The sequence below is a fragment of the Syngnathus floridae genome, chromosome 9 (genome assembly GCF_059516105.1).
Source record: "Syngnathus floridae isolate MCC-2025c chromosome 9, RoL_Sflo_1.0, whole genome shotgun sequence".
NCBI lineage: Eukaryota > Metazoa > Chordata > Actinopteri > Syngnathiformes > Syngnathidae > Syngnathus > Syngnathus floridae.
Window position 1 is genome coordinate 12,301,635 of NC_142421.1, and position 15,065 is coordinate 12,316,699.

General features: G+C 47.2%; 1 protein-coding gene and 1 long non-coding RNA gene across 5 annotated transcripts; one reads left to right on the forward strand and one right to left on the reverse strand.

The window, feature by feature from the left end:
- Positions 1–459: 459 nt before the first annotated feature.
- LOC148393573 (lactadherin-like) lies at positions 460–14,409 on the reverse strand. Of its 4 annotated transcripts, XM_088385078.1 has the most exons (12): positions 14,305–14,409; positions 5,098–5,219; positions 4,973–5,033; positions 4,786–4,893; positions 4,559–4,635; positions 4,102–4,219; positions 3,996–4,025; positions 3,779–3,922; positions 3,217–3,336; positions 2,927–3,147; positions 2,374–2,868; positions 2,299–2,310 (listed from the first exon to the last, which is right to left on the reverse strand). In XM_088385078.1, exons 2-11 carry the CDS (start codon positions 5,182–5,184, stop codon positions 2,701–2,703), a joined length of 1,134 nt encoding a protein of 377 aa, XP_088241204.1. In that variant the 5' UTR covers positions 5,185–5,219; positions 14,305–14,409; the 3' UTR covers positions 2,299–2,310; positions 2,374–2,700. The 4 variants fall into 4 exon arrangements, with proteins under 4 accessions (XP_088241201.1, XP_088241202.1, XP_088241203.1 ...); XM_088385075.1 differs by lacking the exons at positions 2,927–3,147; positions 3,217–3,336; positions 3,779–3,922; ... (5 more) ...; positions 5,098–5,219; positions 14,305–14,409 and adding exons at positions 460–951; positions 1,014–1,412; positions 1,482–1,619; ... (1 more) ...; positions 1,821–1,878; positions 1,947–2,070 and having other exon boundaries at positions 2,156–2,310; positions 2,374–2,508; positions 2,635–2,822; XM_088385076.1 differs by lacking the exons at positions 2,927–3,147; positions 3,217–3,336; positions 3,779–3,922; ... (5 more) ...; positions 5,098–5,219; positions 14,305–14,409 and adding exons at positions 460–1,412; positions 1,482–1,619; positions 1,684–1,750; positions 1,821–1,878; positions 1,947–2,070 and having other exon boundaries at positions 2,156–2,310; positions 2,374–2,508; positions 2,635–2,822.
- On the forward strand, positions 4,944–6,766 carry LOC148393574 (uncharacterized). The gene is made up of 2 exons (XR_015860393.1): positions 4,944–5,617; positions 6,442–6,766. It is a non-coding gene; the product is annotated as an uncharacterized LOC148393574 (long non-coding RNA).
- Positions 14,410–15,065: the final 656 nt, after the last annotated feature.

Below are 15,065 nucleotides of genomic sequence, written 5' to 3' on the forward strand. Positions count from 1 at the left end.
GTCCAGCTCGACCTGGAAGGCCATTTTGCCATCGCCGTAGAGGTTGGCTTGGAAGCTGCAAGCAAAGCACAAATGTTGTCGCCACCATTCTCGGGAGCCTGCCTCGTGGATGTTCCCGCTCGTCTCTCGTGAAGGCGTCGGCCTTCTCTGGGTGTGCCTCGTACCCCTTTGTCTTCTCGTTGCCTTGCCCGCTGATGGTGATGGTGCTCCCCACCTGGAGCCCTTCTATCATTTCTACCTGTAGGTCCTTGCGCTGCACGCACACGGCGTGACAAGATGAAGGAATGGCTAAAAAAAAAAAAGCGTTTGCATGGCACACTGCCAGCTGACATGAAGAACAAGAGTTGGGTCCTTTCCACCTGCTGCTTGGCTTCCACCTGCGGCTCGGCTTGACTGACAAGCGGGTAATGCGCTTTGGGGATTTTGCACACGAAGCGATTGAGCTGCGCGCAGGACATTCGCTTCCATCGTCCCGTCTCAAAAGACAAAGGGGGGCCTATGGTTCAGTGGGCCGCGCAGGCGTGCGCGCAAATACTCATCGCTCCAGCGCGCACCTGGTAGGCCACCGCCACGCATTTCTCGTCCTCATTGAGCCGGTTGTCGGGCTCCCCGGCGCCCTAGAAGGTCAAAGTCACAGGCTGGTGTCCGACCACACAAACATGCCGGGAACGGCCAGGTCGTTGAGTCTGGTCCACGTGTCGCCGGCGTCTGCAGATGACAGGCGGGACGTCAGACCTCTGGAAGCGGCGTCAGAGAGCATGGCTCGGTCTGCGCACCAAAGTACAAGGTCGTTCTCAGCCACTACTGCTCCACCTGGGAGCCGATAAGACAGGAGTTGGGTGCCAACACTCTCGCATGCGTGTTGAGCGTCGGCCCAGGTCTTTTTGTCGTCAAAAGCTTTGTAGCAAGAGCCCGCAAACTGGTCCCAGTCAGGTCCCGGGCATCTCGTCTCTGCCCATGAGATGAAGTGAGGTGTCATCATAAATTGACGCGACAGCGCTCCGTAAACTCACCTCCGTCGGCAAAGGTGAAAGCTAGGGCTGTGGACTCGGTCAGATTTTTGCACTGAGTCCGAGTCCGGGCTCCTGACCACCGAGTCCGAGTCCGGCTGTCCATTTTTTTCTGTTAATTCATGTGACTGCTTATAGTCTTTATTCAAGGCTAACACATGACTCTTTCTGGATGCCAAGATTATCCGAGGGACAAAATAGCTAATTATATATGCAGAACGAACGCAACTGCTTTCACACTGGCTGGTTCGGCTTATATAAAGGATCCCTTGCTGAGAGCGCGGACGTAAAAGTCCGAGTCCGGCAAAAATGACCGAGTCCGACCGAGTCCGAGTCCCCGAGTCCGAGTCCGAGTTCGAGTCCACAGCCCTGGTGAAAGCCAAAGCCCCCATTTGGTCGGATCTGCGGAGATTCGAGCGGTCGTTAGCTGGCTTCCGTCATCGGATCGAGCGGTGAAAACGGGCCATTCACTGTTTGGAGAAGATTTCGTTTTGGATGGAGTCGGTGAAGACATTCTGCGGCGGCGCTCTCAGCAAGGTGCACTCTCCTCCCATCTTGCTTGTCACGAATGATGCCGGCGTGAACGGCGGCGGCGCAGATGTGTGAGTCCTGCGCTCTCGGAAAGCAGGCATCAGAGTCGTCGGAGACGGGAAGGGATGTGGCGCCACCGTACCGCTTTGTACACCGATGTGCCGTAGACTTGGTGTTCCAACTTGGCGCAACCCGGCGGACACAAGACCCTGCGGACGACACGACGGACAGCTGTTGTGAGATTTAAGGCGAAACCCCCGACACGCTGCGGCCACTCACGTTTTGGGATGGCCATCGAAGCCGACGTCGGCGGGCCACTGGTCGCAGCTGATCATATCTGCGGAGGCAAGAACGAGTCAGAGTCTGTTTTTGATGGAGGGCCAGCGCAACGGCGCACTCGCTCACTGCCAAGCTCGCATCCCAAGACGTCAAAGCGGATGCCGACGCTCCATCGGTGGTCCAGTGGGTAGATGCGCATGTACTGGGCCATCACGGGCACGGTCACCATCAGACTCCCGTCGGGAGCAAACTGGGAAGAAAGAGAGCAGCCGCCACATTTGCATTTGTGGATGACAAAGGTGCAAATCCAGACGGCTCAGCGGCTGCTCACTCACTTGCTGGGGGTGCTTGGTGTAGGCCCGTCCGTCCACACTGTGGCGCATCTCAAGTTTGGACCGGTACCCGTGGGAGGCCGATGGACACGGCTGGATGGCGAGGGCCGTCACCTGTTTGGTCTCATCGAAGTTCACCTCGATCCAGCTTAGGACAGCTGAGGAAGGGCCGCGATTGAGTCAGCGTACGAGTGCCGGCGACCGCCGGGTTTTCTACATACAATTTGCTGACGGTTTCCAGCAGCTTTCCCCATTCAGGCGCGCTTTGTCCGAGGTGAAGCCCCTCGCAAAGGAGGAGGCTTTCAGCTTCAAGTTTGTCAGGCTGCCTTGCGTGTTGCCCAGACTTTGAAAACACTCTTTGGACAGCCAAAACAGTTAACAGACTGACTTACCTCATGCATAGGTGGATGCTCCCAGCACCGTTTTGCGTGGTTTGATGACAACAATTCATACAGCAAAGAGAAAAGCGAGAAAAGGCCTACCGTCTGCTTCGCAGGTGTAGATCATCTGGAGGAACATTTGCCTGCGAGCGAGCAGCCAGTTGCACGTCAGCCTGGCGCTGCTGCACAAAACCAAAGGACGGATGGCCTCCTATCGTCTGATCCCATTTGGGTTGGGCAGACGTCACCGCTCCTCCGTCCGTAGGCCGACTGGATGCGGATGGCTTTGCTCTCGGGACAGGTGGCATGGCCGTCCGCGTTCTTGCATACCTCGACCTGCGAGGGCAGGGTCACTCATTTCTGGGCGCTATCTTTGCAAGTGGCAATTTCTTACCAGCGTGAGGCAGCGGAGCTGGTTGCGTTGTCGCAGCTTCAAGACCAAAGCCAAAGATGGCTTGAGATGGAGCGGGCTGTCCCGTCCAGTCCTGTGCCATCCCGTCCTACCTCTTCGCTTGCAGATGTGGCCTCTCTTGTTCTCGCACATTTCGAATTTCCGGTAGCCGTTGTCAGTGAGGAAGGAAAGACAGTCTCCTTTAGATTTGCTGTCATGGTGACCTGCAAGGTGGCAACAGAGACTAAGCCCACCATGCCAAGCGCTCAATACAAGCGAGGCTTGGGACAAACCTGCGCTTGAGTGTACGTAGCTGAATGGGGAGCCGTCGGCCCAGCTGCTGCCGTTCTCGGCGAGGGAGGCTTTGGCGTCCAGCCACAGGGAGAGAGATGTCAGTAGAGCCTTGCTGTGACCTTTGGATCAAAGTTTGAACATGGAGCGAGAGTGGACAACATCGTACAGAAGCGCGCGCGCGCACGTGAGAAGGCAACTCGGTGCCGCCGTTGACTCTGGTGCGCTGAGATGAGGCCCGCCAACATTGGCCAGGCCGTGTGGCCCCGTCGCGTGGGGGGCACCTGCTCGGCATTGGAGGAAAACGCCACTCGGGTCCGTTTTGGGTGACGGTGAGAATCTGAACATGGCTAAAAGCTCCAAAAGGGTTGATTTAGCACCATACATTAACCGAGAAATATTGAACCGGGTGCATTTGAATTTTGGCTCAGGCGACGCCAGACACATGAACAAGCGTAAAGCAAAGCGTAAAATACAAGCAGACACAACAGAGGGGAGTCTACATTAAGAGATACAATAGGCAGACACAAAGTGTCACAAAGTCACACACACCCAGCCGCTGGCCTACCGTGTACAAAAGCTCATGGGAGTCGGTGATGGCGAGCAGGTCAGCTCCGTGGAGCTTGCAGTCGTTGTGCGCCTCTTTCCAGGTTTTGCGGTCGGTGGCGGGGTTGTCGAGCCACTCCCAGCCGCATTTGTCACTCCAGCCTGCAAGCCACAAGTTGTGAGAATTGCCGCACAAGACGACATGCGGCTCCTTAACGTTGAGACGCCCACCCACCTGGGAGCTGCTGAGGTTGAATGCGCCGGGCTACAAGGGTGCGAGAAGGAGCGCAAATGAGCACAAACTAAATCTGCCTGGTGGTGATGGTGCGTGACCTCCACACCTTTTTGACAGACAAACAGCCTTTTGGTATCGCAATCTGCGTCGTAGACGTGTCCACTCCATGCCACTGCCCCACAATCATTTGAGGTTGGAAATCCCAGGTACCACAGAGCTGGGTCCTGTTGACATTGGTGACATGCGCTTAGGTTGTTGCGCACTGCTACCTTCGCTCGTCAACATTTTTTCACGACCTCGCAACATGGCTACTGTCTTGAACTTTTAAAATAAGCAATTTCCTGGCCTGTCAAATGAAGACCTTTCCTCAGAATTGCGTTTTTATTTACTCTTCTTCATCAATTTCAACATCTTTCTTCTGTCCTCATCATGTTACATCTGGATTATTCGTTCATTTTTTTTTTTATCAGAAACATTGATGTTTTTGCCTTAAAATTTGCACTTTTGAATTCTTGTCAATGAAAACTTGCTTTTTTCTTCAACTGCCGTGATGGGCTACTTACCATAGCTGTTTTGTCACGCCACTCAAACATCTTGATGTTCTTCTTCAGTCCCACATGAAAATGGTCTTGCATGTGAGCTTGCAGAAGAAGAACAAGTTAGTGCCACAAGCGCAGCCAAACTTGACAGAAGTTGTTGCGTTGCGGTCATCGCCATTTGTTTTTTTTTTTGTGTTCACAGATCATCCATATGCCGTCTTCCCATGAGTGGACACTTGCCAGACACTTACCTCCCCATGCAACGCAGTCATCCTCGGCCGCCTGCCAAGTTTTCTCAGTGTTCTCAAAGCGATAGCAGAAATGGCCATGGAGGAAGTCGCCAGGGTCACAGGCATAAGCTGAAGGCCCAAAGTCAGATTGAGGGGAAACTTGTGACGGGGCGGTGAAGGTGCAGAAAAAAGCGTCTGTGTCACTCACTTTGCACCGGAGTGAGCGCCAAACCGGAAGGTCCTGTTGCACGGTTGTCCCTGCTGGCAGCCTGTGGGAAGACAACATGACGGCGCTCCTCTCTTCAACACGAGGAGGGACGACGTGCGGCTTACCGTCGGGCGAGCGTTTGCACATGTATGCCAGGGAGGACTCGCACGAGACCTTTCTCCACTTGCTAGGGTGGTGGTACTTGTTAGCATCTCGGGGGACGTACGCGCAGGACTCCAATTTGGTGCTGTCGTGTCGTGTACAGCCACCGACAAACAAAGCAAAGAACAAAGCCGTCAGCGTAGGCCTTTTCTTGTGCGGGCGCGTTCAGTGTGCCGTGCGTTGTGCAGGACAGTCGCACATTTTTATCACATTTCACACGTCCCGCAAATTGAGGCGTCGTCCCGCATTGATATTGACAGTCAATTAAATCTGGCATTTATCAAATAGAGGGCAGGGCGTGCAATTAAAACAGGGACGCGGCAATGTGCGCCCACAATGCAAATCAGGTTAGCTTCAGAACGTGAGGTCCAGACAGAGACTTGGAGGACAGCACAACTACAACGGCCAAGAAGCGGAGATGCGGCTACAATGCAGACTGGGAAATGATCTAACCCTGGGTGAAACCAGTGAAAGGCGACTCTGGTAAAGTTGTCTGTGAAGTGTGCTTGAGTCATTTTTACATGAATATAACGTGAGAATACACGGCGACTTGAGAGGCACCGTGAAATAGTATGAAGGCATCATGCTGACTGTTTTCTCACATGAGAACACTGGGGAGAGTTCAATTTAAATAAGATATTTCAGTTTCTGTTTGCAGGTTATTATGTCATAGTAATGTTTTATGCCAAGGGGCAAATAGAAACGATGTTTTCAAAAGTTCTTTGAGACTACCTTGATGCATTGGTATCGCACATTGTCCCACACAAACGTAGCCTTCTGTCCCCCATCTGGTGAATTGGGATCTGGTCACCCTAGGCCAGTGGTTCTTAACCTGGGTTCGATTGAACCCTAGGGGTTCGGTGAGACGGTGTCAGGGGTTCGACAGAACAAACCTGATTTATTGTGTAAATTGTGATTTGCCAGTATGTAATTTGTTGTGAGTTCATGCATCGTGTTGGTTTTGTTCGTTGAACAAGGTGATATTCATGCACGGCTCATTTTGTACACCGGTAAAAAACATCTATGTCTTGAATTAAAATAATAATTGACTAACGAGGGGTTCGGTGATTGTGCATATGAAACTGGTGGGGTTCGGTACCTCCAAGGTGAAGAACCACTGCCCTAGGCGCTCCACGATGCGAGTGTTACTAAAGGGAAATGTGCTTTCGGCAGTTTGCAAACATATTTTTAAGGTTGTGTTAAACTTATAATCATATTAATATAATATCTAGTATTGGAGTGCTCGTGTGGATTGGTGGGTGGCGAAGAATGTGCAGGCAAACTGCATGAACTTGTTTTCGTTGAAGTGTTGTGTATAGGCCCAGACAGGGAGTACCGGACGAGAACATCTCAAGGTCGTTGAGGAACGAGAACAACAGCACGTCTATGTGGCCCGGCTTCGCGGGGAAATCCAACCACCTAACCTCAGCGTGAGGAGATGGCCATCGGCCAATCATCTCACAATACTTTGCATGCTTTAATATTCATATTGTGTTTCTTTAAAACTGGGCAACCCGGAAGAATGTGTCGTCTTTTGGTGGTCACAAAAACGCACGAGTTTTAGTGGGAGGGACCCGGGACCCAGGCCTGTATTAGTGCGCTTTGTCAGGAATAAACAATTGGTAAATTTGGTCTGATTGATCTACTGGTCTTCTCTTTGACAGAACGAACTCGCAAAATTGTTAGGTGCGCCAGTGTGTGGATTAGGACATAGCAATTTATGTGTTAAGTGTTGATCGCAATTTGGAGTCAGATCAATAACTAAAATCCGTAACCTAACAGTTACCTTGCGGCTTCTAGGCGCTCCACGATGTGACTTTGTTACTGTTAGAGCCATAAGTAGGGAATGTTTAAGTTAATTGTATTGTGGTTTGTTTTTATTTTGTAAAATTGAGTTAAGACGATTGACATTTGTTTAGGCATTTTTATTGTGAAATTTTGTTTTATTTTGAAAGGTTTACTTCCTGTCAGGTTGTATTGCATTAGAACAAGCCTTTAAGGGAACGTTTTGACAGTTGGATTACGTAGACACGGAAAAAAACAGTTTTTGACCGTGTAGATCGTGTACATAGTATATACTGTATATTTTTGGGAAAGAAAGAAAAGGGAATTGTAAAACTGATTTATCGTAATTTTTGTATGTATATTTTTTATAGATAAAGACCCTTTTGTTAAATTCACGGTTCGCACGCGTTCTTTACTACAAGTGTCTATGGAATGACACAGATATTGGATCTGTTGCCATAACATTAGTCAAAAACTTTCTCCAGGAGGATAAAAGGACATTCAAGAAAGAAGGAGACGAATGAGAGGAAGCTTTTGGAAGACGAGAGGATGAGAGCCATAGTATCACCGTGAGTAGCTGACCTGCTAACATGCTAATGGCGAAGCTAACTATGCTAACGGATGGAGCGCCTATTCACACTTAATGAGTCGTTTTGCAAGTTAAGAAGACATTAAAGTAGAAGAATACTGTTACGTTCATGGACTATAAAAGCCCTTTTTGATCGTTTGTTGAAAAAGCCTGTTGGATATTGCTGCAATTAAAACATGGAGGAGAAACGATCGTTTGTTGCCGCATCGGACGCAATGCAGGCGAGTGACCACAAGAGGGAGCCAAAGTACACACAAAAGGCACTCGAGGAGAAACTCCAAAGGCTTATCGGACAAAGAAGGGCAAAAATGGCTCATATTACGGCTAAAATGAAGGAAATGGACAACATGAAGAATAATGAAGAGCATGTTGATAAAATGGAGTCAGAAACACTTCAAAGTTTTTACAAGCTGCATGAAGAGTTCATACTGCTAAACAACAATATTGTACAGATGTTACCTGCAGATGAAGCTGACACAGATCAGCGTGACTGGTACGAGCCAAAGGCAGCTACTATTAAGCAGTTTTTGCATGAGACTGAAGGTTGGATTCAAGAACGTAAAAGAAGTGTTCACAATGAAGAGGAGGTTGCTCCATATGACAGTATTTCTGTAATAGCGGATCTTCGTCGTCAAAGAAGTAGGAGCAGATTGAGTTCCAGGACTGAAAGTTCTTCAGTTGTGTCAAACACGAGTTCAGTGGCTCGCATGAAAGAGGAGGCTAAAAGAGCAGCTCTTCTAGCACGAGCTGAATCGCTAAAAAAGAAGAAGGCAATTCAACTGCAGGAAGCAAAGTTGAAGGCTGAGTTGGAGGAGCTAGAGATTGAAACTGCAATAGCAGCCTCTACTGCTAAGCTCAAAGTTTTCCAGAACCACGAGGATCCCCAAGATGCAATGAATGAATATGTGAAATACAGGCTGGAACAACCTTTGGCAAGTCTTCCAAGATCCCAACCTGTACTTGAAGTCCAGGCTCAGATGACAGCAGATGCTGAAGAGAAGGAAGATCATCCGATGTATGATGTGTCTGCTAGTATCACAAAACATTCATCTCATGCATATTTGTGTCATCCGGATCACTCAGATGGAGCCACACCTATACGTCCTCAGGAGCCCACATCTACAGGTGACAGGATTTATGAGGTGATGCATCATCAAAACCTAATCACTGAAATGTTGGTCAAGCAGCAAAGCCTATCACTGCTGCCCAAGAGAGATATTCCTGTGTTCTCAGGTGATCCACTCAAGTATAAATCTTTTCTCAGAGCATTTGACAATGCTATTGACAATAAGACACAAAATGAGAAAGATAAACTCTTCTTTCTGGAGCAATATACACGTGGAGAGCCACAAGATCTGGTGAGAAGCTGTGAACACATGACCCCAGAGAAAGGTTACAGAGAAGCCAGACAACTGCTTCATAAGCAGTATGGCGATAATTTAAAAATAGCCATGGCTTACATCGACAAGGCTTTAAAATGGCCACAAATAAAGACAGATGAGGTTAAGAGCTTAAACGCTTATTCTCTCTTCCTGATTGGTTGCCGAAACACGATGCAAGATGTTGACTACATGGAAGAAATGGACAACCCAACAAACATGAGAGTCATTCTGTCCAAATTGCCATACAAGATGAGGGAGCGATGGCGTAATGTGGCATTTGAAATGCAGGAGAATAAAGGAAGAAGAGCAAGGTTCACAGATCTGGTAGATTACATTGACAGACAAACAAAGATCGTCTCAGATCCATTGTTTGGTGATCTACAGGAAGTCAGTCTATCTACAAAACAAAAAGAAAAGAGCAGTTTTGTGAAGAGAGCAAAGGAAAGTACACCAAGAAGTAGCGGTTTTGCTACAAGTGTTGACACAGAAAAGCAGGAATTTTCACAGTCAAACCAAGTCACAAAGACTGATAACGGCAAACTAGCTCAGAATAACTGTTTGTACTGTGACAAAAATCACGGACTTGGGAACTGTGAAAAGTTCCAGAAGCTAGCACACAAGGACAAGATTGAATATTTGAAATTCAAAGGTTTGTGTTTTGGATGCCTGGTTCAAGGTCATTTGAGTAAAGATTGTTCAAGAAGACTGACATGTCAGTTATGTTCACGGAAACATCCAAGCATCCTACATGTACAACGTGAAGAAAAGACATCACCGAAAAATGAAAGAAACGCCACTTCTGAACCTCAGACCACTAGTGCTGTAAGCCAGGAGATGTGTGGATATACTGGGGCCGGGAGCAACGAAGAAATTTTGGCCATTGTTCCAGTAAAGCTCAAGTCCAAGAAAGGCACACAGATAATTGAGACATACGCCTTCATAGATCCTGGCAGTTCGGCGACGTTTTGCACAGAGAAGATCATGAGAACACTGAACTTAAGAGGCAGAAAGACGGACATTTTGCTCCGAACTATGGGACAGGAGAAGCTTGTCCGTAGTCACATCCTGTCAGAACTGGAAGTCAGTGGATTTGAAGAGGAAAAATACATTGATCTACCTTCAGTGTTCACTCAACATGAAATTCCTGTCAAAAAGGCGAACATTCCTGATCAGAAAGACCTCCGGAAGTGGACATATTTGGATGAGGTGAACCTTCCAAGTATCAAGGCAGAAATTGGCCTGTTAGTTGGTTCTAATGCTCACAAAGCAATAGAACCATGGAAGGTCATCAATAGCCAAGGAGATGGTCCATACGCAGTGAAAACGTCCATTGGATGGATTGTCAATGGTCCTGTAAAGGGGGAAGAGGACGTTCAACAGTGTGAGAATGAGTTACCGAGGTTAACTGCGAACAGAATATCAGTGGCAAACCTTGAGGAATTGCTGATACAGCAATATAATTTGGATTTCACAGAGCGTAGCTGTGAAGACAAAACAGAGATGTCACAAGATGATCAACAGTTCATGAAGGATGTGGAACAGTCTTGTCAGTTCTTCAACGGACATTACTGTATAAGTCTCCCATTTAAGAACAAGCCTCAGAAGATGCCCAATAATCGCAGTCTAGTTGAGCAGAGAGCCGTCAATCTCAAGAAGAAACTTGTAAAAAACCCTGATTTTCATGCTGACTATAAAGTCTTCATGGATGACATCATAGCAAAGGGTTACGCTGAAAGGGTGCCTGCAAACAGTCAGTGCAACGATGGAGAAGTGTGGTACATCCCACATCACGGGGTGTATCACCCAAGGAAGAAGAAAATCAGAGTTGTTTTTGACTGCAATGCAACATATCAGGGAGTTTCACTGAATAACCAGTTACTCCAAGGCCCAGACCTCACAAATACCTTGATTGGAGTTTTGACAAGGTTTAGAGAGGAGAAGGTTGCATTGATGGCTGACATAGAGGCAATGTTTTACCAAGTCAGGGTACCCTCAAAGGACTCTGATTTTCTGCGTTTTTTATGGTGGCCTGATGGAGATTTGAACGGAAAACTGGAGGAGTATAGAATGACAGTACATATTTTTGGAGCCACTTCGTCTCCAAGTTGTGCTAGTTTTGCCTTAAGAAAGACAGCCGAATACAAAGAAGATGAGACAACAGCTGAAGCCTCTAAAGCAATCAAGAGGAAGTTTTACATGGACGACTGTTTGGCAGCGGTGGCTTCAGAGGACCAAGCAATAGCACTTTCACAATCTCTGAAAGCTCTATGCTTGCAGGGTGGATTCAACTTGACAAAATGGGTCAGTAACAGCAGAAAGGTTCTGTCATGTATTCCTGAAAATGAAAGAGCTGCAAAGATGAAGGATTTAGACTTGAACAAAGACACTCTGCCTACCGAAAGAGCTCTGGGAATACACTGGTGTACAGAGTCGGACACTTTCACATTTAAGGTGAACGTACCAAGAAAACCTGCCACAAGGAGAGGAATTCTTTCAGTTGTTAACTCAGTTTATGATCCTCTGGGTTTAATTTCCCCATGTATTCTTCCTGCCAAGATGATTTTGAGGGAACTCTGTCAAAGAAAATTGAGCTGGGACGAGGATGTTGGAGAAGGAGATTTGCAAAGATGGATGCAGTGGATTTCAGAACTCGAGGAACTTTCCAGCTTCCACATAAAGAGATGTATGAAACCAGATGATTTCTGTCCCACATCTAAAGCAGAGCTGCACCATTTCTCGGATGCAAGTGATATTGGTTATGGTACTGCTACATACCTATTGCTGATCAATGAAGATGGACGGAGGAGCTGCGGATTGCTCATGGCTAAATCCAGAGTTGCCCCACTGAAGAAAATAACAGTCCCTAGGATGGAACTGACTGCTGCAGTCATAGCAGTGAAAGTCGACAGACTGTTAAAGCAGGAGCTGGAGACCCCCCTTGGAGCTTCTGTTTTTTGGACAGACAGCCTGACTGTACTTAGGTACATACAGAATGATGCTTCACGTTTCAAGACTTTTGTGGCCAACCGGGTTGCATTCATAAGGGAAGCTACTTCACCATCTCAATGGAGATATGTGAATAGTTCACTTAATCCAGCAGATACGGCTTCACGTGGTACAAAATTTACCACTCTTATCCAGAACCACAACTGGATTTGTGGTCCACATTTTCTTTATCAAGAGGAGTTTGAGTGGCCAACCAGACCTGACATACCAAGCACCATGAATGAGGACAGTGAGATCAAGAAGACAGCGCTGGTCAGTCTCTTGACCATGACTGAAATTACACCCATGAAGAGACTGGTGGAATACTACTCTGACTGGCACAAGCTGAAAAAGGCTGTTGCATGGATGCTACGCATGAAGGATCTGCTTCACTACCTTGTTGAGAAGAGAAGAGAATGTAAAGAGGTTATTTCCCTGAAAGAGACAGACTCATTGAAGCAATACCAGAAAGTGCATGAAGAAATGATGAGACTGAGAAAGTCAGTGAAAGGAAAACCTTTGTCTGTTCAGGACTTGGAAGATGCAAATGTTGTGCTAATACGTCACAGTCAAAGAGAGATGTTTTCAGAAGAGTTGTCTGCACTCTTAAGTAGTGATTCACATATAAAGAGGTCACATCCGCTTTCCAAATTGGATCCTTTTCTGCACAATGGCATCATCAAAGTTGGAGGTCGATTGTACAAATCAGCCATGCCAGAAGAAGCAAGATGCCCAACTGTGTTGCACAAAGAACATCACATTGCTAAGCTGATTCTGCAACAGGTTCATCGACATAATGGTCACTGCGGAAGGAACCAGCTGGTTGCAAAGGTCAGACAGCAATACTGGATACCAGGACTGAACAGAGCTGCCCGCACAACAATATCCAAATGCATCACATGCAGGAAAATACATGCAAGGCCTGCAGTCCAAAAGATGGCAGACTTATTGGAGGAACGTGTACTCCCAGATAAACCTCCGTTCACTCATGTGGGAGTAGACTATTTTGGACCTTTTGGTGTAAAGAGAGGACGCAGCATAGTGAAGCGCTATGGCGTTCTGTTTACATGCTTTGCACTTAGAGCAGTACACATAGAGGTTGCTCACTCATTGGACACCTCATCATGCATAAATGCCATCAGAAGGTTTATATGTAGAAGAGGTCAAGTTTCTACCCTGCACTCAGATAATGGCACTAATTTCATTGGTGCCGAAAAAGAACTTAGAGAAGCCATGGCTGAGCTTGATCATTCTAAAATAAGAGAGGATCTGATGTCAAAAGGTATTGCATGGACCTTCAACACACCAACCGCCTCCCATCAAGGTGGAATATGGGAAAGACAGATTCGTACCGTCAGGAAGGTGTTGAACTCTGTGTTGAGGCAACAAACATTAGATGATGATGGCCTTCACACACTATTATGTGAAGTGGAAGCAGTCATAAATGAGCGTCCTTTGACTGCTGCATCAGATGATCCAAATGACTTGGAGGTTTTGACCCCAAACCATCTTCTGTTGTTAAAGAAGCAGCCGATCCTTCCTCCAGGCTTATTTAACAGTGATGATACATACTCGCGTCGAAGATGGAGACAGACACAATACATGGCCGATCTGTTTTGGTCAAGATGGACAAAGGAATATCTTCCATTGCTACAAGAGAGACAGAGATGGCGGACTCAAAGAAGAAATTTTGTCGCTGGAGATCTTGTTCTCATTGTTGACAATTCAGCCCCAAGGATTACTTGGTTGACTGGAAGAATCCAAAAGACCTTCCCGGACTCCAGAGGAATTGTGCGACGAGTTCAAGTTCAAACCAAGTCTAGTTTGTTGGATAGACCTATAAGTAAACTCTGTTTGTTACAGGAGGCAGAATGAGGCAGGAAAAGACTGTTAGTTGACTCACAGGCAAAAGCTTGATAGATTTTGTTAGGTTAATAACTATATGGCTCTTTTTGAGGTGTAATTGTTATGCATCCTGCCTATACAATTAGGGGCCGGAATGTTAGAGCCATAAGTAGGGAATGTTTAAGTTAATTGTATTGTGGTTTGTTTTTATTTTGTAAAATTGAGTTAAGACGATTGACATTTGTTTAGGCATTTTTATTGTGAAATTTTGTTTTATTTTGAAAGGTTTACTTCCTGTCAGGTTGTATTGCATTAGAACAAGCCTTTAAGGGAACGTTTTGACAGTTGGATTACGTAGACACGGAAAAAAACAGTTTTTGACCGTGTAGATCGTGTACATAGTATATACTGTATATTTTTGGGAAAGAAAGAAAAGGGAATTGTAAAACTGATTTATCGTAATTTTTGTATGTATATTTTTTATAGATAAAGACCCTTTTGTTAAATTCACGGTTCGCACGCGTCCTTTACTACAAGTGTCTATGGAATGACACAGATATTGGATCTGTTGCCATAACAGTTACCTTGCGGCTTCGGCGGGAACCCAGTTGCTGTGGTTCAGCAGCGTGTTGTCGGACCATTTCAGCTCCTTGCCTGACACTTGAGGACACAACTTGTGGTTGCATTCCTGCGGAGACCAATCCCGGTTGTCATCCTAGCACGCGTTCAGCGTCAACAGCCGCTCACGCTTAAAACTCACCAGGTTGGAGAGTCCTATCCAGAACGAGCGGGCCCCCATTTTGCCCTTCACAAAGTCTTCCTCGGCTGAGGAGTTGAAGGAGACCAGGTCGCCGCCCTCCAGGACGCAGCGGAAACGAGCCCCCAGCCAACCGTTGGGCTCCAGCATCTTCTTGTAGCAGCGGGAGCTGAACGCCTCCCATCCGGGACCGCACGAAATGCCAGAGGACACGTTTGGCCGTTAGTCTGACACATCAGTGCAAGACGACGGCGCCCTCGCGTGGTCGCTCGGTAGTAACGCCTTACAAACGCAATACCTGGCAGTCACGCAGTCCGTTGAGCGTGGCGCCAACTTGCTGGGGATATTTTTGTTACAATTCTACACGCGATAGATAGCGTCCACTTTCAACAAGTCACACACTGGAAGCTTTAAGAAAACTTACAATTCGACCATAAACTATTTATTGGTACGCTCACTCAGTCTTGTTGGGACAGAAATAAACCAAGTTCGATGATATGTATCATGTAAAGGTTTCATTTTTAAACTTTGCTCATAGTGCACCGAAAACTGTGCGCGCACTCGCCGCTTTGATGGGGGGGGGGCACG

Coding starts and splice junctions, on each gene's coding strand:
- LOC148393573 (XM_088385078.1), bottom strand. CDS start 5,184: ATGCTAACAAGTACCACCACCCTAGCAAGTGGAGAAAGGTCTCGTGCG. Junction 5,034..5,097: donor GTGCAAACGCTCGCCCGACG/GTAAGCCGCACG, acceptor GTCTTCCCACAG/GCTGCCAGCAGGGACAACCG. Junction 3,923..3,995: donor TCAACCTCAGCAGCTCCCAG/GTGGGTGGGCGT, acceptor TGTGGCTTGCAG/GCTGGAGTGACAAATGCGGC.